This window comes from Nelumbo lutea, chromosome 2 (assembly GCF_056320005.1).
Source record: "Nelumbo lutea isolate HS-2025 chromosome 2, American lotus-T2T, whole genome shotgun sequence".
NCBI classification, from domain to species: Eukaryota; Viridiplantae; Streptophyta; class Magnoliopsida; order Proteales; family Nelumbonaceae; genus Nelumbo; species Nelumbo lutea.
Genome location: NC_142685.1, coordinates 17069592 through 17094215, shown reverse-complemented (window position 1 = coordinate 17094215; position 24624 = coordinate 17069592). Strand labels below are relative to the sequence as shown.

Below are 24624 nucleotides of genomic sequence, written 5' to 3'. Positions count from 1 at the left end.
TAATTTGATTTATTCAATTTAATTTTTAATCAAATAAACCGAATGCTCACCCCTACTTTCTTCCCTATCATTTTGTCTTTTTTACCTTATTATCTCTCCCTTTTCTTCTTCTTCTTTTTCTTGTAAAATCCGATTCTGAGTATTAATTAAACCAAACGGACCTTAGAAACAAATGAAATCCGATTCTAGATATTATGATTCGGATTCCGCTCAAGACGCCAAGCAAAGGGACCATTAAACAAATTACTCACGTTGTCTTTTGGTATTATTTGATTTATAATGACCAAATTAACCTATCCACCATGTTAACTGTTAAGCTTTAATTTTAAAAAGGTGAATCATTATTTCCGAGGCTTCGTAAGCCTCGCCTCAAAAATATGGCCTCGTGCCTCAAGGCTTGTTAGCGAAAGTCGCCACGTATCTCAGCAGTTCGCATTTACGCTCGCATCTCCCAATCCGTCAATCGGCGGTTCGCGCCTTTTCCTTTTCCGGTTTATCATACGTGTCACCTGACTCAGACATCCTTCCGGCTTCAGTCGCGAGCGGCCCGAGTTTTAGTATCCTTGGCTATCGGCTCATCGTACTCCTCACTCGTTCAAAGCCTCACACGTGTCCTTCTCCAGGAGATATCAGAGTTCAGAGACCCGCTCTTAGCTCGTCTCGTCTGGACGATTCCCCGCTCCCCGCTCCCCGCTCCCCTCTCCCCGCTCCCCTCTCCATTCTCATCTCCAGCGCTCATCTTAATATACAAGATTACCATCGTTTGCGTCGTCTTCACTCCTCACTTCCTCTTAAAGCTCTGATATTTTTTCTCTGTATTTTGTCTCCATTTCCTTTTAGAATAATAGAACCAAACAAAGACACTAATCTCCACCTCGGCTCTTCCTTGATTGAAAACTTTGGAATGTCTGGAAATATCTTCTCTAAATTGTCTTTTCTAGTTGCCCATTAACCTCTCCTTCTCGTCCGTCCGTCCGTTTATTTATTTATTTTTATTTAAACCAAAGTTAATCGCTCGGGTGTAAGAGTTGAAACGGCGCTTCTACTTTTCATACAAATCGTCGGCTAAGCAGAGGACGGATGTATGTTTTTTTCTAGATAGAGTTGCATTCACGTGTATGGTATCTGTTTCGTATCGTGAGATGATTTTCCAGGTGTCGAGCTTCTCTTTTTCGATCAAGTAATAAATACTCGCTCCGAAGAAGAGTACTCTTACTTATCAAAAGAAGAAGAAGAAGAAGAAGAAGAAGGAGGAGGAGGAGGAGAAGAGTACTCTGCTCCATGAACTGTGCTTGAACAACTTGGTGGGTAAGTCTTAGTATGACTGATTTTCTTGATTCATTTCCTTTCCTTGTTTTACATTTCTGATACTCAATCGAACTTGATGGGCTTCCGATTATCTGACTATTTAATTTGTTAATGGAAATTAACGATTTTTCTTCGTTGGAGATGAACATTTTGAGTCAACTCTTATTCTTACGGATTTTTGCTTGAAGTAGCGGTTTCTGGATTCCTATTCGGACAGGATCTGTCTTTTGAGATACTTATCTGATTTTTCCCGTTTCAACTGCAATTAAAATTCACCTTAGTTATCTATGTAGTCGTTTCTATAGAAAACTAAAAAAAAAAAAAAATCAATGAGTTCTCTCTCTCTCTCTCTCTCGTCTAGTTCCTTTCTTCCTTTTATTTTCTCATGTTTTTGCTATTTTAATCAGTTGACCAGCTGTCAACTTGCTGTTAATTAACTTTTTGGTAATTAAGATAATACTCCCCTAAAGGTGATTTTCTGAATTAATGACCGTTCTCCTATCTATAAAATGGCTTTCATTCCTGGATTCAAATTCGTTTAAGCCGTTACAGCTTCTTTTTCATTCTTGAATTCAATTCCCCCCCTAAAGGGGTGATTTTTTGAGTTAATCAGCATTCTCCTATCTATAAAATGGCTTTCATTATTGAGTTCAAACTGTTTAAGCTGTTGCAGTTTCGTCTTCATTCTTGAATTCAAATCCCCCCTAAAGGTGATTAAGGTGATTTTCTGAGTTAATTACCATCCTCCTATCTATAAAATTGTTTTCATTCTTGAATTCAAATTCGTTTAAGTCATTACAGCTTCGTTTCCCTTCCTGAATTCAAATTCTCCCCAAAGGTGATTTTCTGAGTTACTTACGTTTCTCCCATCTATAAAATGGTTTCCATTCTTGAATTCAAATTCGCTTAAGTCATTGCAGCTTCGTTTTCAGATTCAAAAAGTTCGTTTTGTTGAAACCTTTATCCGCATCTTCTTAATTCGTGTAAGCTCTTGAGATGTAAAAAGAGGATATTTTTAGTTATTTCGTTTAAAATTTCTAAAGTTTATATGTTGCTTTTATGAGGGTAGTTTTAATTCACATGGTAGTCAACTAACGGCAGTTTTGTTTATTTGCTTTTTTTTTCTTTTCTCTGTGAGCAGTTTCGGAAAAGCAGTTTCCTGAGTTGGCATGGCAACCACAACAAAAACCGAAGGTTCTGTTCCTGGAACTGCAAAAGTTCCTGCGGAGGCACATCCCTTGGCAGAAGAATCATCAAAGATTGCGTCTAATATTAGTTATCATGCATGTTATAGTCCTCACTTTTCTCCTTTCAAGTTTGACAGAGAGCAAGCCTACTATGCAACAGCAGAGAGCGTCCGAGATCGCCTGATACAGGTAAGACTGCTAGAAGCCAGACAGATTAATTGATTGACTGCTAATTTCTTGCAATCTAGTATTAGAATCATATATAGCAGGTTTTGCATTCTAAGCATCAAGAAATATCTCAGAATCTAAAGCAGGATCTCGAGCATAATGCCCGAAGTGTTAGTAGACAACTAACAATCTCATGTCAACTTTTTATTTGCTCCATAGTTATGTATACTAGAGATGCCTAGACTGGAGAAAGGGTGGGCATTTTGTTATTCAGCACCTCATCAATAGAAGCTTGACTTTTACTGAATATCTTCCAATATCTTGTTTAATTTGCTTGAGGTTTTCTAATGGGAATTCAGTCTCTCAGTTATTCAACTTCTGCAGCAATGGAACGAGACTTACTTACATTTTCATAAAGTTGATCCAAAGCAAACTTACTACCTGTCGATGGAATATCTTCAAGGACGAGCTTTGACCAATGCAATTGGAAACTTGAACATCCAAAACGCATATGCTGAGGCCTTGGTTAAGTTGGGTCATGAGATGGAGGACATAGCTGAACAGGTATCTAGCCTTCTATAACTCTTTTATTATGTATTCATATTGTCAAAATCCTTTATCTGTTTTTTCATATTTGTCTTCCATTCTGTTAAATATGCCTTCTTACCTCCTAAATATGGTATAATTACTGATTCATAAGGTCAGGTCTCCATTTCTGGTCCAATTCAGTTCAAATCAATGCCGTGAAACTCTTCTCGTCAAGTTATGGAGAATCCTAATAGGCACCAGGCACCAATATATTTTCAACTCCTTGGGTGCCTTCCTCCTTTTTGTGAAAATTCTACCTGTCTAGTTTTTTGCAAGGTTCAAAGTATCGATACGTATCAGCCCGTATTGGCCGATATGTATCGTGCCGATGGCTTACTGATACGTTCCTCTAGGGGTTGTATCGGGTCAGCCACCGGTTCAGAGGGTAGCCAGGCCTTAAACCGACCCCTCTGAACCGGTTTCAAAAAAAATAAATAAAACGTAAAAAAAAATGTACCGACACAGGGGCATATCGGCCCGTGTCGATATTTAGAACCTGGGGTTTTTGATGAATCATTTTATGGTTATTGTAGTTTTCTTTCTGTTTTTTTCCCCAATTTGAGGTGTCCACAAAACTAGCAACTGCTCTACCTACTAGGAATTCCCCACAGGATTGGAACATATGACCTCCCATGAGGGGATGCTATGTGCCAGTGGAGCAAGAGGGCATTGGCATGTATCATAATTATTCATGATCTATTGTTTACTTATTGTGATTAATTCCTTAGTAAAACCACAAGCTGCATTGCCATGACACAGTTCTTTTCCCAATATTGGTTCCATTCTGCATTCACCAATGCAATTTATGTATAGACAGATTGTAGGATGTGTTTATGATCAATCCAAGGTTCAGAATGATGACAGTTAATATGAGGTTCATCTTTGTAGGAGAAAGATGCAGCCCTTGGGAATGGTGGTCTGGGAAGGCTTGCATCATGCTTTTTGGACTCGATGGCAACTTTGAACTTGCCTGCTTGGGGTTATGGTTTACGGTACAGATATGGACTGTTCAAGCAGAGAATTACAAAGGAGGGTCAAGAAGAAACTGCTGAAGATTGGCTTGAGGTTTGATTTGAATTAGAATCCTCAGCAATCAATTGGTTTTTCTTCATTTATAACTTCCCTGGTAATTTCTGATGGGCTTTCTGCAGAAGTTCAGTCCCTGGGAAATTGTCCGGCATGATGTCATGTTTCCTATTAGATTTTTTGGTCATGTTGAGGTCTCTCCTAGTGGATCGTAAGTATTATGACTTGTTTATCTGTCAAACAGATCTTCACATCCTCTGTTATGGGAACTTTAATTGTTTTATACTGAAGCAACAAAAGAATGTTGGATTTGTTTCTTTTCTTATACTCATATTGCACTTTGCTTCCTTCCCAACCTTTAGTTTAAGAGGTGTTAACATCCTTATATTCTTTCTTGATGCCTTTCATTTTAATTGCTTGACAGTCGAAAGTGGGTTGAAGGAGAAATTATCCAAGCATTGGCCTATGATGTGCCCATTCCTGGATACAAGACCAAGAACACTATTAGTCTTCGTCTTTGGGATGCAAAAGCTGGAGCAGAAGATTTTAACTTATTTCATTTTAATGATGGACAGTATGAGTCTGCTGCACAGTTTCATTCTAGAGCTCAGCAGGTTAATATCATTTTCCAAAAAGCTAGGCCTTTGATATAATCAATGATTAACGTATCGGTATCGGGTATCGTATTGGACCACTTAGATACGGATATGGATATGCTTTGGAAACGCATGGATATGAACGAAAAATATGGATACACAGAAAAATGATTATATGTGAATTATTATATTGATTATTTTCTATTTTTCTATTTTTAATTTTTAATATTAGCCAAAAAGTCAACTAAGAATTAATTCTCAAATATTTATTTTACAATATTTCTATTTTTGTAAACAATAAACATGTTATTATAAAATGCAATTAAAATATCAATTAAAATTTTATAAAAATATATAATATTAACTTGAAACATATCAAACAGAATAAAATTTCTAAGATACATATCATATGCAAATTCATAAATTTTAACTACTAAATAATTATTCCATTATTAATATTTTTATTTCCATAAATTTTATGAGATAAAAAATCATCTTTTGATATAAATGTATATTATTTTATTTGACAAATTCAATTAATATTATATTCCCAAGTATTTTATAAACAATATTTTTATTTTTGTAAAAAATAAATATGTTGTTACTTAATGCAAATTAAAATATTAATTACTAATTTATAAAAATGTTAAGATACATATCATGCTCAAATTTATAAAATTTAAGTATTAAAATAATTATTCTATTATTAATATTTTTATTTGTATAAATTTTTTGAAATTAAAAACCACTTTTTGATATAAATGTGGACTTGAGAAATTATTTATTCCATTAGTTTACAAAATACTAATTCTGAATATTAATTTTTTTAGTTTACAAAATACTAATTCTGAATATTATTTAGATTGCATGTGAAATTTAAGTAAAAGGTATTTCATTTCACTTATTATCGAGAGTTGAAAGTTGGCTTATTGTGGTTTAAGGTTGCGCTTAAGGTTTAGAGTCTTTAGACATTTGGTGACCTGGGTTCAAATCACACGAGCTCCATTTTTTAATATGGACACGAACCTAGGAGTGTCGAGTGCAAACCGCAAAGTGCGAACACGTCTTTGTATTGGCGTGTATCGGTCCGCGGCCAATACAACGCAATACGGGTCGATACGAATGCGCACCGTTCTGATATGCATGACTCAGGAGGTATGGGTTTAGTTGTAGCGTATCTCGTATTCCCTCTGGCCAATACCGATATCGTATCGTTATTTAAATCCTTGGGTATCATAGCAAAGTTAGCTTGTATTTTTTTATGCATACATATATGTTAGCTCTTAACTAGTATAACTAAGGCTCCATTTGGAAGGAGTACATATACAAATTTGTAGAGTGCAAAAACTTTTTATTTTGTATGCATTTGTACTGTACATATTTGTATTTGTACTCCTTGCAAACTGAGCCTAAGCTCCTTTCTCTTACTTGCAATTTGTTGCTTCTCTTCCACAAACTATTGTGTAACCTATATTGCAACTTGTCAATTATTAATTTCACGATATGTTTTTTGGCATTGGTTATGGGTGTCCATTCCCATGTCTATACCGTTTGATTGCCTGATGAAGTTGTATCACATTCTGCCACTACAGATTTGTGCAGTTCTATATCCTGGAGATACTACGGAAAATGGAAAGCTTTTACGATTGAAGCAACAATATTTCCTTTGCAGTGCCTCACTTCAGGTGTGACTATTCAATTTTCTTGCATTAGTTGTGTTTTAACAGCTGTGTTTAAGCAGTTCAAACCAATCGGTCAACCATAATGTAGATTAGTCTCTAATTAATTATACAATGACTAAACTACCCCCACTTAAGTATGGGACAGGAAGTCTCTATTAGAATTGCCACATAAGCACATAACTTAACTAAATAAAATGACTAATCTACCCTTATTCAGCTAGTTCTAACACTCCCCCTCAAACTGGGGAATATATGTCATATAATCCCAGCTTGTTACATATATAGTTCACTCTCCCTGAGCTTAAGCCTTTTGTAAACAAATCTACCCATTGATCACTTGAGCCCACATGTTTTGTGCTTATCTCTCCAGTAAGGACCTTCTCCCTCACAAAGTGGCAATCAATCTCTATGTGCTTTGTTCTCTCATGACAAACAGGCTTAAATGAGATGTGGAATCTAGCTTGATTGTCACAGTACAATTTCATAGGTTTGTCCATGGAGAATCCAATTTCTTGTAGGAGATTCCTCGGCCATACTAATTCACATGTAGTGTGTGCCATGGCTCTTTATTCGGCTTCAGCACCGCTCCTTGCCACAATGGTCTGCTTCTTACTCTTCCATGTCACAAGATTTCCTCCAAGAAATGTGCAGTAACCTGTAGTAGATCTTCTATCTGACACTGAGTCTGCCCAATCTGCATTTGTATACCCAATTACCTCAAGTCTTCCTCCTGGCTTGTACAATAACCCATGGTGTGGAGCTTCTTTTAGGTACCTTACAATTCTAAGAACTGCATCCTAGTGAGGTATCTGAGGATTCTGCATAAATTGGCTCACCACATTAACTACAAAGGAGATGTATGGTACCTTCCCCTATATCACTGCTCAACTTAGCATTTGGTTCCATGAGAGTTGCAGTCGGTTTTGCACCTAACAATCCTGTTTCATCCAATAGATCAAGAACATATTTTCTTTGGCACAGGTTTATACCTTGTTTTGATCTAGCAACTTCTATACCCAAGAAATATTTCAACTTCCCAAGGTCTTTTGTTTGAAAATGGTTTTACAGAAAGACCTTTAGTTTATCAATCCCCAATTTGTCATTGTCAGTTATGACAATATCATCCACATAGACCACTAATAAAATATTTCCGGCTTCTGAATCATAGCTGAACACTGAGTGTTCAACCTGACATTGTTTCATTCCAAAATTCTTCACCACTTCACTAAATTTCCCAAACCAAGCACGAGGCGATTGTTTCAACCCATAAATTGCCTTTTTCAGTTTGCACACCTTACCATCCTCCCCCTGAGCAACAAACCCATGTGGTTGCTTCTTACATGCCTCCTCCATAAGGTCACCATGAAGGAAGGCATTTTTAATGTCAAGTTGAAACAAGGGCCAATCATACATAATTGCCAGGAAAATTAAGACACGAACGGAGCCAATCTTAGCCACTAGAGAGAAGGTCTCCATATAGTCCACCCCATACAACTATGAGTGACTTTTAGAAACAAGTTTGGCCTTCAAATCATCTGGCAAGTATTTAACAGTATACACCCATTTACAACCCACATGTTTACTGGGAGGAAGAGTAGTATGTTTGAGTATGCTGAAGGGCAAAGAGTTCCTCCTTCATTGCCTGTCGCCACACAGGTGAGGTAAGAGCCTCCTGGACATTCTTAGGTATAGAAATAGATGACAACAGTGAAACAAACTGGCGATGTGAAGCGGAAAGGCGAAAAACATAAACAAAATTGGAAATGGGATGGAGGGTACAACTACATTCATCTTTTCGTAAAGCAATGAGAAGATCAAGTCCGGAAGGTTTTGGGGAAGGAGCAACAACAGAATCCGCAGACAAGGTAGAAGCTAGAGGAGGAGCCTGTGTATGTCGATGAGTACAGACGTGCCAGATCGATGGTTGTTCAATAGGAATTTGCATTGGAAGAGGTGAAAGGTCAACCCCAATTGGAACAATCGGAACGGGATCACGGGCTGGAAGAGGAAGATGAAGCAAAAGTGGAGATACCGATACTTTAGGTCTCGAGAAGAAGGGGATAGACTCAAAAAAGGTGACATCAGGATAGACATAGAACTTCCAAGTAATGGGATTGTAACACATACCCTTTCTGGGTCCAAGAGTAGCCAAGAAAGACATTTAATAGAGTGTGCATCCAGCTTGTCTATCCCAGGACTCAAATTTTGAACAAAACACACACAACCAAAGACCCATGGTGTTAATGGAAAGGGAGACAAGGTGGAGAACAAAATAGAAAAGGGAGACCGACCATGAAGGATGAAGGAGAGCATCCGATCAATAAGGAAACAAGTAGTAAGCATAGCATCACTCCAAAATTGTTTAGGAACACTCATATGATGAAGAATAGATCGAGCAGTTTCAAGGAGATGACGGTTCTTCCGTTTAGCCACCCCATTTTGTTGAGGAGTGGATGCACATGAAGTTTGATGAATGATGCCAATGTTGAAAGGAAGTAAGAAAGTATTCATGATCGTTATTTGAACGAAGAACTTTGATTGGAACACCAAATTGTGTATGTAATTCAGCGTGGAATTTTTGAAAAATGGAAAATAATTTACTAATTTCTTTCATTAAATAAATCCATGTCATCCTTGAGCAATCATCAATAAAAGTGACAAAATACTTGTAACCATTATAAGACTCTATTTTAATCGGACCCCAAACATCTAAATGAACCAAAGCAAAATGATTAAACATACGACTATCAACTCTAGGACTGAAGGGAACCCAACGGTGTTTCCCATATTGACATGACTCACACTGTAAAGACAACAAATGACTCAAAGACGGAACCAATATCTTGAGTGCCTTGAGAGATAGATGCTCCAGCCGACAATGCCATTGTAGAGGAGTGAGTGAGGTCTGAAGTGCAACTGACGATCCACCACCGTCAAGGTAATACAATCCATCGGCTTCATGCCCCCCCAACCAATCTTCTTCCCCGTCTTGAGATCCTAAAAAACACAGAAAGAAGGGAAAAATGTAATAGAGTAATTAAGGGTCTTAGTTAATTTACAGACTAACATAAGAATGAATGGAAATTCAGGTACATATAGAACAAATGATAAAGAAAGAGAAGCCGTGTCAATTTTACCAATACCACAAATGGGAGAGATGAACTATTGGCAAGGGTAACAGTTTGAGATGTGGAAGTTTCAGAGAGAGAAGAGCACACCTGGAGTCCCGGTCATGTGATCAGAGGCTCTAAAGCCAATAATCCAGGGAGAGGGTTTGGATGCTAGACAAGCTATACCTGAGTGTGCAAGGGTGGCTGTAGTATGTTGTGAAGTAGCGGAGGAACCTCTCATACTCGTTGCGTGGTACCAGTACACTCATCATCTCCTTCCCGGAAATAGATGTAGATGTGGAAGGTATGAGATCTGACTGTTGGTTATCACTGACATCAACCCCACCAGCCATTGCATGATTAGCCCATGTAGAAGGTGGGCCATGGAGATCATAATAGAAATTCATTGAATGTTCATCCCTGCCATAGTGGGTATGCTTCCTAGTAGAGTTACTTTTTCCTTTACCCTGGCCTCCCCCTAAGTCACAACCACCACCACGACCAAATATGGAACCACCATGACCTCCTCGGGAAGCATGTCCTCCTCCTCTAGTACCACGTTCGCCTCCTCTAGCTATCACAAATGCTGATCTGTCAGATGGTGTGGGATTCTCTGTAGATCCCAAAGAAATCCTGCGAAGCCGTGCAAAAACTTCCTCAAGTGTAGGAAGAGTAGAGCCACTCAATATTTGGGCCCTAACTGGTTCATACTTTGATTTCAACCCCACTAAGAACCTAGTGACATCTAGTTGCTCCTTCTGTTGGTGCTGAACCTTAACATTTGGAGTGGGGGGATGATAGACATTGAGTTCATTTTTGAGGTTCTTCATACTAACATAATACTCTTCTAGGGTTTTATTCCCTTGCTGTAGTTCGAAATACTCCTGATAGAGCTGATATACCCTTGTTATCTTGCTTAGATTAAAACTTCTTGGCATGTTCCTATATGTCCTTAGTTGTATCTAAGAACATAAAATTGGCACTTATTTTGGGTTCCATATTGTTCCATAACCATGTCATGATTTAGGCAACTTCTTGTTCCCAGTCTGCACACCTAGATAGTCAGAGGGGATCATCACACTCAGTTTCTGATCACTAGAACCATCTCCTGTTGCTGCCATTATGTCCCCCACTGTTATCTCTAATGCTGAACCCTCAGTCTACCAAATACTGCTGTCAAGGCAACACGACAGCACACTGATAACAATCTCACAACTAGTCACAATCAACAACTTGATGTAGACTAACATTCAGGTTAAGAACTGGATGTTTTAACCAGATTTGGCTACCATCCAGATTAGAGCATTGATGAAAGCTACTAGGCTGAGGTATTCGGCCACTTCTTTCAACACAATTTTTTTTTCCTGTTCACACCACTACTGACACCCCAGAAATATTAGTCACCATTACAACAACACAATACTCAAGCAACCACACACAAAAAAAAATTTATGTTCACACCACTACTAACAACCCAGAAATATTAGTCACCACGACAGCAATGCAACAACTCAAGCAACCACACACAAACCCTCTTGAAATTGTTCAGTAGAGGGTAAACACCACCACACGACTAGGGCTGTCACAAATGGTGACAGCAGTATTAGGCTGATATCCTAGGGCTTCCGCACCTTCCTAATACTTGTAATAGTGATTGCGGCAGTCCTAAAATAATAAATAACAGATGCCACAGCTATCAGACTGTGTACCTCAGATTCGCAGCCCAGAGAAGAAGAGAAAAGGAGGAGAGAGAACTTGAAGTCGCAGGATGGAAACCTTGAAGTCACAGCCTTCTTCTCCTTTGTTTATGGCTCTGATACCATGTTTTAACGGCTGTGTTTAAGCAGTTCACCAGTAGAGAGAAAGGGAGAAAGAAGAAGAAGAAAGAAGAACAGTCAAATCTGATAAATAAACCCTATCAGTCGACCATAACGTAGATTAGTCTCTAATTAATTGTACAATGACTAAACTGCCCCCACCTAAGTATGGGACAGGAAGTCTCTATTAGAACTGCCACATAAGCACAAATGAATAAAATGACTAATCTACCCTTATTCGGCTAGCTCTAACAAGTTGATAACTTCAGTAGAAAGGCACAACCCTTGTTTATTTTAGCATCAATAGAGATTGATTTTGTAGTTCATGAGTTTCATGCTGCATATATATGTTTAGCCATAAATTTATGTACACTGTGGTGCTAGTTGATTCCTAACATACAACCATCGACAGGACATCATTTTCAGATTTAAGGAGAGAAGGGAGGGAAAGAGAGCATGGGAGTGGTCTGAATTCCCTAACAAGGTTGCAGTACAACTAAATGATACGCATCCTACTCTTGCAATTCCAGAATTGATGAGAATACTAATGGATAATGAAGGACTTGGCTGGGATGAAGCTTGGGCTATCACAAAAAGGTGCATTAGTTGGTGCTAATGTCCTTTTTCCAAGTATCTAAGTTACTAAGTCCTCCTATTGCTATTTCATCTTGGGTTGTTTTTGGGAACATCTGATGTAATGGTTATTATTTGCTCATAGACTAACAAAGTATTTTTATGAATCAGAACCATTGCTTATACTAATCACACAGTCCTCCCAGAAGCACTGGAGAAATGGTCACAATCTGTAATGCAGAAGCTTCTACCACGTCACATGGAGATAATAGAAGAAATTGATAAGAGGGTAAGCCTTTTTAACAGTTTCTTATTTCTTCCATGTATCCAGTCTTGTGTATGTTGTGTATAATGTGATACAAAAAAATAAAGGTCCAGTCGGATCACTATCAAGCTAGAAGTTGATAAGGTTTTCTTGATCATTAATTGGAACATAGGCTTCTTAGAGAGAGACCAATGAAAAAAAAAATCTATTGGAAAATGGAGGGTGATGATCTAAATTCTGCTAATAATTCTCGTATCAGATGAACTAAAGTCCAAAAGGCCATTCAAATATAACTAAAAAAGACTACTTACAGTGGTCTTACAACATCCATATGTATTGAAAATAAAACACTACAAGCCAAGTGTAAAATCTACTGCAAATATTGTTTCTAGCTGCTCTTTGAAATCCTATGTAGCTGCATCTTATATGAAGGAACCTTTCCCTCTTCTCTGTTTTCAAATTTCAAGTAATGAGAATTTTCTCTATCACTTGTAAAAATCAGTTAATTTGACTTGAGTAAAATTAAAATTTAATAGAATACTTCTAAAAACCATCACCAGAAAATGAACCAAAGGATTCATAAAAAATGATATTATTCCCAGTTAATTGGAAGAAAAACTCATACATGAGCTTTAATATGAGCAATAGTCACCATGAATAAATGCCCTATCTGACGTATAATATTTGCAAAATTTTAATCCAATCAAAACAGATAAATGAATGTTGTAGCCAACAAGACAATAATTGAGGGAAAAGGCTATTAAAGGAGAACCTATTTTCTTTTCATACAGGTCTAAGAAGGGAAAAGTTCCTTCCTCCCTTGCACAAGGACTTGTGCCCTGTTCAATCTCAGACTTTTATTTGAGAAACTAACGCCACCGTTAATATTAGATTTACCATGTTATATTGTCATTTAGCTCAATTTCTAAGAACCACATTCTCTCTTATTTCAAAGAAATATATTTGTGGAATGTCAAACTTCAATTACCTTAAAAATATGGATAAAAAGAACAAAAACAAGAGAAAATCTAGTGACTTACAGTCTGCTAGGGATGCAAATGGGTCGGATTTAATCTGATTCAAATTCAAATCCAAATTTGTCTAAGTCAGATTTGGATTTTTTTTGGTCATATATGGACCAAATTGGATCTGAAAATATGATCTATTTATTAATCAGATCAAATTTGGGTGGTGCTTGATTCAGTTCGCTAGGATCCAATCCAATTTTATATTTACGTATACAATCACCTTTTTGCAGTATTAAAATTCTTTAGGATTAAATGGGATTTGGGATTTCGACAAACCTAACTTTTCTATTTATAGTATATATTTCTTGTTTTATATTTATGCTAATTTTGTATAAATTCATTGACATTCCAATCAAATTGAATAAATGAATCGAATTCAAATCCATGTTTTACATATCATTTGGATATTGAATCAAATTTGGATCTCTCAAATTCTTATCAAATTGGATTCAGATATACCCCTATCTGAATTCAATCCAATCCATTTGCAGCCCTATAGCCTGTTCAGCACTATGTGCAGTTTTATCATTCTGGTTTGTCATAGCATTTGAACCCACACAGCTGCAACCTGAAACGGGTTCAATTCTTGACACTTCAATATGTTTTTTGTTCTGTTTTTATATTAACAACTGGGAGTGGATTCATTGCTGGGTGTGTGACAGATGTATTTTAATTGTTATTTATGAATGAAGTTACCATTTCCAAAAATGAAAAAACTGAGCGGATTCATTTTAGATGGTGTTGACCAAAATCATTTCATTTCACATCGCTTTCCAAGACCCAAATAAATAATTTGCTTGGGAAAACATCCTTTTGAGTCCTTGACCAAAATCTTGATCATTTATTGCTTCGTTGATGATTTTTTTTGCATCTTCAGTCCAATTTCTGACAAACCCATATGAGACATAGAAGACTTCAAAACCATACTACAAATGAAATTTAGTCAGGACTTAGTAGTTTGATTTGACAGCATACCATATGGTACTGTAGTTGAGGATACTTCAGTCGCATATGCTTGGATATTGTGATCTTGGGATTTTTTGTATTCCTTATCTTTTGAATATTCTTGCAGTTTATTGCCATGATACGCTCCACCCGAATGGACCTTGAGAGTAAGCTCCCTAATATGTGCATCTTGGATAATAATCCCCAAAAGCCAGTTGTGCGGATGGCAAATTTGTGTGTGGTATCTTCACATACGGTAAGACAATCATTTATTATCATTTCAATTAGTGTAATTGACCTTCCTCTTTCTCTCGATTTTGTTGATGCTCTGCATTTCAAAAAGATTCAAACAAAAAGGTCCACTGTGCAAAGATAACAGCATTTCTTTCTCAATCAACCAATAACCTTAATTAACATATAGCGCTCAGTTCCACATTACCGTCTAATTACATGGAGAAGGTTGATTTGTAATACGTATGCTCAACAAGCAACAACATAAGCCGCATTGCTATGGCAGCACAAGCTTTGTATGCTTATTTGTATGTTTGACATGGGTTTGTCAGCTGAGCATCTAGAGAAGAGACTTAAATGATCCAGGGTTCTTCCACGAGACAACATGACGGGGCCCAAAAGGGCCCAGCCTTTTCCCTTGCGGAAAGTATCATCTCAGAAGCCCTTGTAAATAGCACATTTTTAAACTATTTTCTGCTTTTTGTTAAGTGGTGCATACATATCGTATTAGTTCACAAAAAAGGGAAAGAGGCCAAAGTTCTCATGCACAAGTATACAGCCTTTTCCTGCCTTTTTTTAGAAGTAGAAGTTGAAACTTGGATGGCTAATAATATCGTTCTGGGAAAGTTCCAATAATAAATAAGATGGAGCTGGTGTTGATTTGGGGAGAAATATGGTATGGCTAATGCAAAGGTCTCCTATCTAATAGATGATGTGGATTGGCTATATCATCTATCCACGTGGCAGAAAAAAGGTTGGTCATTAGAAAAGAAACCTAGTAGTAAGTACTCATTTTGTACATATATTTTATTTGTTATTGATTACAGAAAAAAAACCACATTTACTTAATTTGTTTTTTCTCAAAATTTATTCTTCACTTTATTTTATTGTCATATTGGCTCCTGACTTAGTCTGAACTGAAATTGACAAGAATTTGTAATATGGTTATGTCTAACCATATCTTTTCCTGAACTTCATCACATCTATTTTATTTGTTGTCGATTACAAAAAAAGATCACATCTATTTTATTTGTTATTTTTTCATATTTTGTACTTCATTCTATTTTATTGCCATATTAGCTGTTGACTTGAGTCTGAATTTGACAATAATTTGTCTATGCCCGTCTTTATGTAGGTAAATGGTGTGGCTCAGTTACACAGTGATATCTTAAAGGCAGAGTTGTTTGCAGATTATGTTTCTATATGGCCCATGAAATTCCAGAATAAAACCAATGGGATCACTCCTCGCCGATGGCTCCGTTTTTGCAGCCCTGAACTTAGTAGTATAATCACCAAATGGTTAAAGACTGATCGATGGATTACTGACCTTGACCTCCTTTCCAATCTTCGTCAAGTATTTATTTAAAAGATTAACAAAGCATATTTGTTTTTTTCCTCATTTCTCAACATTTGTTCATTGTATATCATGAAACCACTGACCTCTATGCGACAGTTTGCAGACAATGAAGAATTGCATGTTGAATGGGCATCTGCCAAAATGGCTAACAAGCGTCTTTTGGCTCAATATGTATTGCAAGTAACAGGTGTATCTATTGACCCCAATAGCCTCTTTGATATACAAGTTAAGCGCATCCATGAATATAAGAGACAGCTGCTGAACATTCTGGGTGCAGTATATAGATACAAGAAGCTAAAGGTATACAATAGTCCCAACTATTTAAATGCAATTTTTTTATCATGTTGCTTAGGTAGTATTAACAATGAATGAATGAAATTCCAAGACTCAACAAACACATCCAAGGCATGTATCTTCTAATGGATCCAATGTCATTCCCATTTAGAATATCTTCTGTTTGTTTCTTCTTCAATAAAAAGTTACCTTTGCTTCAAAAAAAAAAAAAATCAACCTGATTGTTCCTAACCCTAAATAATCTGATGGAGTATTCTTTTGATGGTTCACTGGCTCATTGAACCATCAGAAAAAACAGAACTGTTTTTTAGATTATAAATAAATAAATAAATATATATATAAATGATTTGACTGTTATGTCATCTGATTAGATTGGGTCCAGCCTAACACATCTCCTGAGTAGGTTTTACAATACATCTTTATAGATGGTATTACGAAAACATTTTGTGGATAGATTTACCCTGGTCAATGGGTCTGTTTCTGGATTTCTCTTACAGAATCCGTGTACTGTTGCCGAATGCATAATATTTTTCACTGTATGCCTTATGATGCAGTTGTATGTTCATCTTCTATACTTATTTCAGACATGCAAAGAAATTCAAATTCACTTCATATGATACATTCTTTTTTTTTTTTTGTAATTGTATTCCGGTTAAATTAGTGGTTATTTGAAATGCCTTATTTTAGGTTAATATTCTCATTCTGAAATGTCAAGATTGGCTAATTTGTCAAGTTTCTTTCCTTGACTATGTTTTTCCAATGATAAAGACCAATATTTTCATTATTGAATTATTGAAAGAGATTCTATGTAAACATGCCAATGAATTTTACATTTGCATTTAAGACAATAGAGATTCTGCTTGAGATTTGATAGGTACATGTTACACTGTTTTGGTGGCTGCAACTTAAATGCATGTCTTTAAACATGTTTCATAGGAGATGAATGCTGAAGAACGGAAAAAGACAACAGCAAGAACCATCATGTTTGGAGGAAAAGCATTTGCGACATATACAAATGCTAAGAGAATAGTCAAACTGGTGAATGATGTGGGGGCTGTTGTCAACAATGACCCGGACGTCAACAAATACTTGAAGGTAATAGCATTGGCTTTCATGGAGCACAATCTGCTTACATTGTGACTGCAAAGGTGCAACTTGATTTGAATATATTCTCAGAATTAGTTTTATTTCTCTGATATTATTGACCATATTGAAATTCAATTAGTTTTTTACACGTCAATGCCACAAGTGCAAGTATTAGAACGTTGCATGCTAAGAGTAGATATGGAGTGATCAACATAAAAGGTCATTACCCAGTGATGGTACTGATTTATCCAGGATCTTGGGAGGGCTAGACCAGACATGGACCTAAACTTCGGTATTTTGTAGCACAAAATGGCTGCTCTCACCTCTAACCCACATTTTCTTCCTTGCCAGACGAGGATTTTTCCACTGCACCAAGCAATTGCTCCTATATGGAGTGATCTACATCCTACACTTGAAAATGATGGAACTGATATTTCCACAATACGAGCAGCTACTGATTTATTATTGCAAAGAATAGAAACATCTCCCCCCCCCCCCCCCCCTTCACCATCATCATCATCCATGCCTTATCCCAACTATATGGGATTGGCTACATGAATCATTTCCCCCTATAGAGGGATTTTTCTATGCTGTTAATTAGGGGTGAAAAAAGTATAAATCACAAATACCCAATATACGTTTCTTTTTCTGTTAAATTGGTCGGTCATCCATCACCAAAAATATCAACCAATCAGCCACCTATGCTTATTGATTTTGCAAAATAGAAGATTCGTTTTTATATATGTTACTAGGAATATAAGAAATTGACCGAGCAGCACATCAGTTGGGCATTCTGGATCAAGACATGGCTTACCAACTGGGCAGGTGTGCAATGAAATATGGAGTTCCTATGACATTATAGTTAACTCAGCCTTGATCAACTGTCCAGTTGTTATCAAACCATTCAAATAAATTGATTTCAATGTTAAGAAATGAACCTGTTTTCATTTTTTACTGGAAGTGAATCTTTTCTAGGTAATGACACTGCCCACTTACTAGCAGTGCCTTGGATGTCATGTCAAGTGCAATTACTTCATTTTAGTTTTGAATTTTTGAATCATATAGAACAGTATTTTTTTTCTTGGTATCACATATTACATATGGGTTTGATCCCATGCATATTACACATAGGTGGGGACAAACCAGGGTGCATGTGAGGTCCACTGACCTTACCACAGAGAGCCTGCAGTTACATGGGTTTGATCCCATGCCTCCATATTCAGAGGGATGCTGAGTGACCATCTCAGCTACTGAGTCATCATCATATAGAAGTGCATTTTTCATTAGTACAGAAATGTGTGAATTTTCATAAGAAATGTACAATGCACCAATATTATAGATCTTTAAAAATGCCACTAGGCATATATATTAAGTACGCCAAAATCTTTATTCCACATATGTGCTCATATTTACCAATTTGTTTCGCCATACCATGTGCATTTACCGATCTTTTTGTTGTGTTTGCATTCTTGTTGACAAAATATTGAGATTAGGCATTGTTGAGTAGAGTAGGCACTGAACTATACATTAATTTTTTGGACACTGTAATTATGCCACATATGCATTATGTAGTACCTACTGTCCAAAATAGGATATTTCTAGTTGAAAACAAGAGACTGGTATTGAATTTTTGTGAGTATCCACATGTGCAATATGAATATCGCACATTGTTCAACATGATCAGGTTTTCATACAAAGGGATTATTCTTCTTCCATAGGTTAAGCCACCAGAGAAAAAGTTAATGATGCCTCTGGTAATGGTAAGGAAACCAAGTAATTGTACTTGTATTGATGTCTATTATTTGTTGAGGTCAGAGGCTATTCCATAATTATGTAAATGGATGGAAAGATTGATCAAGTCATACACCTAGGACCATATGTTATGGCACATCTTTGCCAATTTGATGTCTTCAGTTGTTCATTTATTTTCCTTTGTGCTTTACATTAGATGGATAATCTCCTTGGGCTAAGTTTGTTCTAATTCCCACATGTTTTCAGGTTGTTTTTGTTCCAAATTACAATGTATCTGTAGCTGAAATGCTCATCCCAGGAAGTGAGTTGTCACAGCACATCAGTACAGCGGGCATGGAGGCAAGTGGTACAAGCAACATGAAATTCTCACTCAATGGTTGCATCATAATTGGAACATTAGATGGGGCTAATGTTGAAATCAGGGAGGAGATTGGTGAGGAGAATTTCTTCCTTTTTGGTGCAAAAGCAAATGAAGTTCCAAGGCTACGCAAGGAGAGAGAAAATGGACTGGTAATGTGCTGCAATTTTTCCAAAATGTCTGGTAACATTACATAGTTACCTTCATTTAGTTTGTGGAAGTAAAAGAACATCCCTAAATATTTTTACTATTCGTAATTGAGGGAACAACTTTTCTTCATCCAAGGGCAATAATTTTCTGGTGTTAACGTTCAAGAGATTTTGTGACTCATTTCTGCCAAGATTCAAGAGGGGTTGTTAATATAACCTTAAGTTTGGTAAAATCAACATAGGATTTCTGGTGTCAAACTTGGGTGCAATGTAACCAAGCAGAACAGATACCACAAATCTGTTTTTGGTTCTTTAAATTGAAGTGGATTTGGAAATGGAATTGATCCCAATTCCATGTTCAAATGTTAGGTACACACATCTTGAGGTGGAATTGGATATGTCAAACCCCATCAAATCTCTGAAAACTGTTGTTTGGGCACTTTTCTTGGCATCATGGAATTCATAGAAACGCTGAAGCATGTACACGAATTTTATGTTTTAGTGGAGTTGGAAATCTTGTCAGGGGCTAGTGATTTCATTTCTGTGGAATTGAGGCAGAAATGGAATTCAAATCTATTCCACTCCTGCAAATCAAAGACTGCATAAGTAATTTGCATGTCCATTGTTTGTTACAGGTTTACTAAAATTTTGGACCCATTACTAGAATTTCTTTAGGGTTGTATAAATTGAAAACACAATATCATATCTTGCTTTTGGATCCTTTCACTACACAATAGTAGTGAGGGGAGCACCATGCCATGCATCTTAGTAATACATCTTAAATTAACATTCCTTGCATTCTATTGAACATTCTCATATTCCTTTATCTGGTTTAGTCATAGCTTCTATTTTTACAGTTCAAACCAGATCCACGGTTCGAAGAGGCCAAACAATTTATAAGAAGTGGTGCATTTGGAAGTTATGATTATAATCCACTCCTTGAATCCTTGGAGGGCAACTCTGGCTATGGGCGTGGTGATTATTTTCTGGTTGGTCAAGACTTCCCAAGTTATATGGATGCTCAAGCACGAGTTGATGAAGCTTACAAGTAAGAAATTACAACATCCCGCATTCCTCCTCTATTTTACCAGTGTTCCATTGGTGCATGAATGATTGCATATGGCATCATGCATTTACAGTTTGGTGCATGCACTTGAATCTTCTTTAATTGGAAACCGCAATGGATGTTCCTTTTCTTATCAGACATTAAGGGGGTGTTCGAAAACATGGTTGGTTTTGTTATTGAAAACAAAAACAACTGTCATGTCAACAAAAACAATACAGTTTTGCTGATATGGCAGTTGTTTTTGTTTTCAAAAACAAAATCAACCATGTTGTTGAACACCCCCCTAAAGCGTTAATTAGTTGATCTATTTTCAGTTCTGAATTTATTAATAACCAAGTAATCAAAAGGTAAGAATAGTGTTTTCAGGTTTTTCCAAAATGCAAGTTTAGGTGGCCCGCTGATGTTTTCTTGAGTTGGTAAAGTATCCATGCCTCCAACATTGCAGGTTATTTTAAAATGGATGTTGTGAAACAGAGACACCACCTGCTGGAAAATAGTGCTAATGTTGCACCATCATCATATGTCTGCTTAATGGCAATGCATCTATGAAGAAATAGCTAAAATCACACATTTTACATTTACAAACTGGAAAAGTCAGAGGTACCAGCTAGCTTACTGGTAAAGTGATGTAGGACCAGCTCAGTTCTAGTTCTTGGAGAATGTTGAATGGTCTTCTTGATCAGAGTTTTATGGCTCACTGGCTGTCAACGGCTGTAATGGATTCTTAAAGGTATAAGAGAGAAGATAGGGAGAGAAAGAAGAGAGAAAATACCTGGAATCACTCACAGGGTGCCTAGAATCACTCTAGGGCATGAGAATCACTCACCATAGCTAGCATAAGCTGAAGAAAACGCAATATGATTCATTGCCTTTGAGGACTCAAACTAAGCTGTCATATCCTATTTCAATTCAAAGAAGACTCAATAACTCTAATCCTACTTATGTAATAACTCTGAAATTTTAAACATAAACAAATTATAACTAAAAAATCTAAACCATATTATTGGACCCCACAAAAAAATCAAAATGACAAAAATACCCCTACTGTCCAAAATTACAGAAATACTTAAAATATTATAAAATTCTATTTTTGACTCTTCAGCTCCTGCATCATTCTCCCCCCGGTTGAAAAAAACTCGTCCTCTAAGTTTTGAAGAACTTGAGGATGAAAAGGTGATATGCCCCAATTACAGAAGGAGTAGGACTTCCCACAGCTACATGCTTGGATTCCAGAGTAGAGGCCACACGTAGAACTAGAAAAGGATCTTGGAAAGAAATGTATTTCTGAAACACTACCTTTCATAACCATATTTGTTAAATCATCAATAACATTAGATTCTTGAACATTTAATTCATCAACTAGCTTTTGTTATGAATCTTCCCCTCGCTTATCCAAATTCTCAACTGCAACATTTGGAACTTTTCCTTCAACTTCTAGCTTAGGAATCACCATCTCTATGTGTTTTGCTATCCTTGGTTCTTCAACATACTCTAGGACTCCTTCCATTGTTGATGTTGGCAGAACTTGTGCTATGTCATGTTGTAATTCTTGAATTAGTTCTAATTGATCTTGCAACATAAGTTCACTTACTTCATACTAGGATCTACTACAATCAGCACATTTGTATCTTGCACATGAATTTCCTTAACTTGCTCCACTTCTATTTCTTCTTGATCAGTAGCCTCAAGCTGATCATGGGTGTTGGAAACTCCAACAATTTCTATTTTTGCGTGGCCATTACCTTCTTGATTTTTAATATCTACAACTTCTATATCTTGAAATTCTTCTTCTTTAGCTTCATCCCCAACTTCAACTCTGGGATAGCCATCAACATGCAAGGAATCATCTACTTTCTTTTCAACTTTGTACCTTCTTCCCATTGACTTCAAGTTCTTTGTTGTAACCTACCGCTTCTTTTGCTTGAAATTAGTCAACTCCATATATAGATCATCATGAAAGTCTAGTGGGATGTACTTTTCTTGCAAACACCTCTTCATCTCTACCCATGTACTAATTGGATCATCACCTCTATTTTCTAATCATTGCTCAAGAGTTCTCCACCATACTTTAGCATGACCCGTCAGATTCATGCACACAAATCTAATCCTTTGTTTGTCAAGGATATCATGCCAATCAAAATATTATTCTAGTTCAGCAACCCAATCAAAGAATGCTTGTGGGTCATCATCTCCTTTGAAATCTGGCATTTCCCTTTCTCTTCTAACATGTTTGAAAACCTTGCTCCCGTAGCCAACATTATTAAATCTGTTTTCTTCCACCATCTTCTCAAATAAGTCAACCAAAGGCCTATAGAATTAGTCACTTTGTGAGAACATAGTGAATAAACCATTAGCTCTGATACCAACTGATGTAGGACCAGCTCAGTTCTAGTTCTTAGAGAATGTTGAATGATCTTTTTTATGAGATTTTTATGGCTGACTGGCTGTCAATGGCTGTAATGGCTTCTTAAAGGTATAAGAGAGAAAATAGGGAGAGAACGAAGAGAGAAAATACCTGGAATCACTCACAGGGTGCCTAGACCTCGAGGGCATGGGAATCACTCACCATAGCTAGCATAAGCAGAAGAAAACTCAATTTAATTCATTACTTTTGTATAAAACGTTCATACATATTTATAGACTTTAAACTCATAATAATCTCAGGAGTCAAACTGTTAGACTCATAATAGTCTTAGGAGGCAAACTGTTAGACTCAACAATCCTAGTAGGACTCAAACTAACCTGAATCCTACTTATGCAATGACTGAAATTTTAAACATAAGCAAAATATAACTAGACAATTTAAACCCTACAAATATGTGCAAAAATGACAAAAATACCCCTAATGTCCAAAATTACAGAAATACATGAAATATCATAAAATTCCAATTTCGACTCTTCAGCTCCTGCATCATAAAGTCTCTCGTTGGTTGTAGTGGAGACATGGGATAGAGTCCAGCCTTCATCTAGGTTGGGGGTTTAGGGATATGGGGGTACTCTAATTCCCATTATCTAGCCTATTTGCCTACCAAAAAAACATCTAGGCAAAAGTCCAAATGGGGGACATAAATATTTACAAGGGGATTCCTAGTGAAAACAGGCTAAAACTAACAAGTCACTTTCCATTACTCCATGCATATTGGCCTAAATACCTTTGGAAAATTTTATGAAGTCCTAACTGGACCTTTCAACTCGAATAAAAATCCATACCCTAGTAGTAGCTTGAGTGTCAGGTATCTTGGTTTTGGGAGGATGAAATCAGGATATCCAGTGCTTTAACTCGAGCACCATTTTGAATTTCTATTTTAACTCGAGCACCATTTTCTAGACAGGTTATTTATTATTCCAGTTGTCACATCTTCCAACAAGCTTAGTCGAATTGGTGATGGAAATCCATTTGAATGACTTTTGAACCCTTTGAAATTGTTTATTTGCCTGCAGGAATAGGAAAAGGTGGCTCAAAATGTCCATATTGAGCACCGCTGGGAGTGGCAAGTTTAGCAGTGACAGGACAATAATGCAGTATGCCAAGGAAATCTGGAATATCGAAGCGTGCCTTGTTCCATAGTTCTGAGTACAATAGCACCTTAGTACCCAAATAAAAAAAAAAAAAAGAGTACAATAGCACCTTAACTACCATGTTATAAATAAAATTAACGTTGTGATATTATAAACAAAATGTCCTTTGTTGAAAATGCTTATTGGACTTCAAACTGCCTCAAAGTTCTGTATGGTATTCCTCAAGATTTCACTTCTTCAGTACGGTATGCCTCAAACTTCAAATTTGACCCAATCGAACTGCCTAATTTTGTCTTTTGGAAGCTCACCCAGCATCTTCCCTTTGAGGTCTGGTACAAACTTCAAACCCACGAAAAGGCAGCCCCTCCGTCTAATGAATGCCAGTGGACCTGCACCCGGCACCCGGCCCCTCCGTCTAGCTATGGTGTCTTGTGCACAGGATGTGCCCACTCTTTGTGGTCAGCATACCCGACTCCGTAGTGTTTATTTCAAATTGGTGTAGTTGGGCCTGGTAAAAAA

At 36.9% G+C, this 24624-nt stretch overlaps 1 protein-coding gene across 8 annotated transcripts; it reads left to right on the top strand.

Annotated features, from left to right (window-relative positions):
• Nucleotides 1–622: 622 nt before the first annotated feature.
• Nucleotides 623–24309, top strand: PHS2 (alpha-glucan phosphorylase 2). 8 transcript variants are annotated; one of them, XM_088971337.1, is made up of 17 exons: nt 667–1308; nt 2450–2684; nt 3048–3227; nt 4140–4316; nt 4403–4488; nt 4702–4891; nt 5815–6028; nt 6466–6558; nt 11895–12079; nt 12227–12344; nt 14421–14549; nt 15660–15878; nt 15978–16181; nt 17112–17270; nt 19260–19523; nt 20378–20568; nt 24028–24309. In XM_088971337.1, the coding sequence occupies exons 4-17, from the start codon at nt 4234–4236 to the stop codon at nt 24152–24154; spliced, it is 2262 nt and encodes a 753-aa protein (XP_088827463.1). In that variant the 5' UTR covers nt 667–1308; nt 2450–2684; nt 3048–3227; nt 4140–4233; the 3' UTR covers nt 24155–24309. The 8 variants fall into 8 exon arrangements, with proteins under 8 accessions (XP_088827461.1, XP_088827462.1, XP_088827463.1 ...); XM_088971338.1 differs by having other exon boundaries at nt 944–1304; XM_088971339.1 differs by having other exon boundaries at nt 1215–1308; nt 3031–3227.
• The last annotated feature ends 315 nt before the right edge of the window (nt 24310–24624 follow it).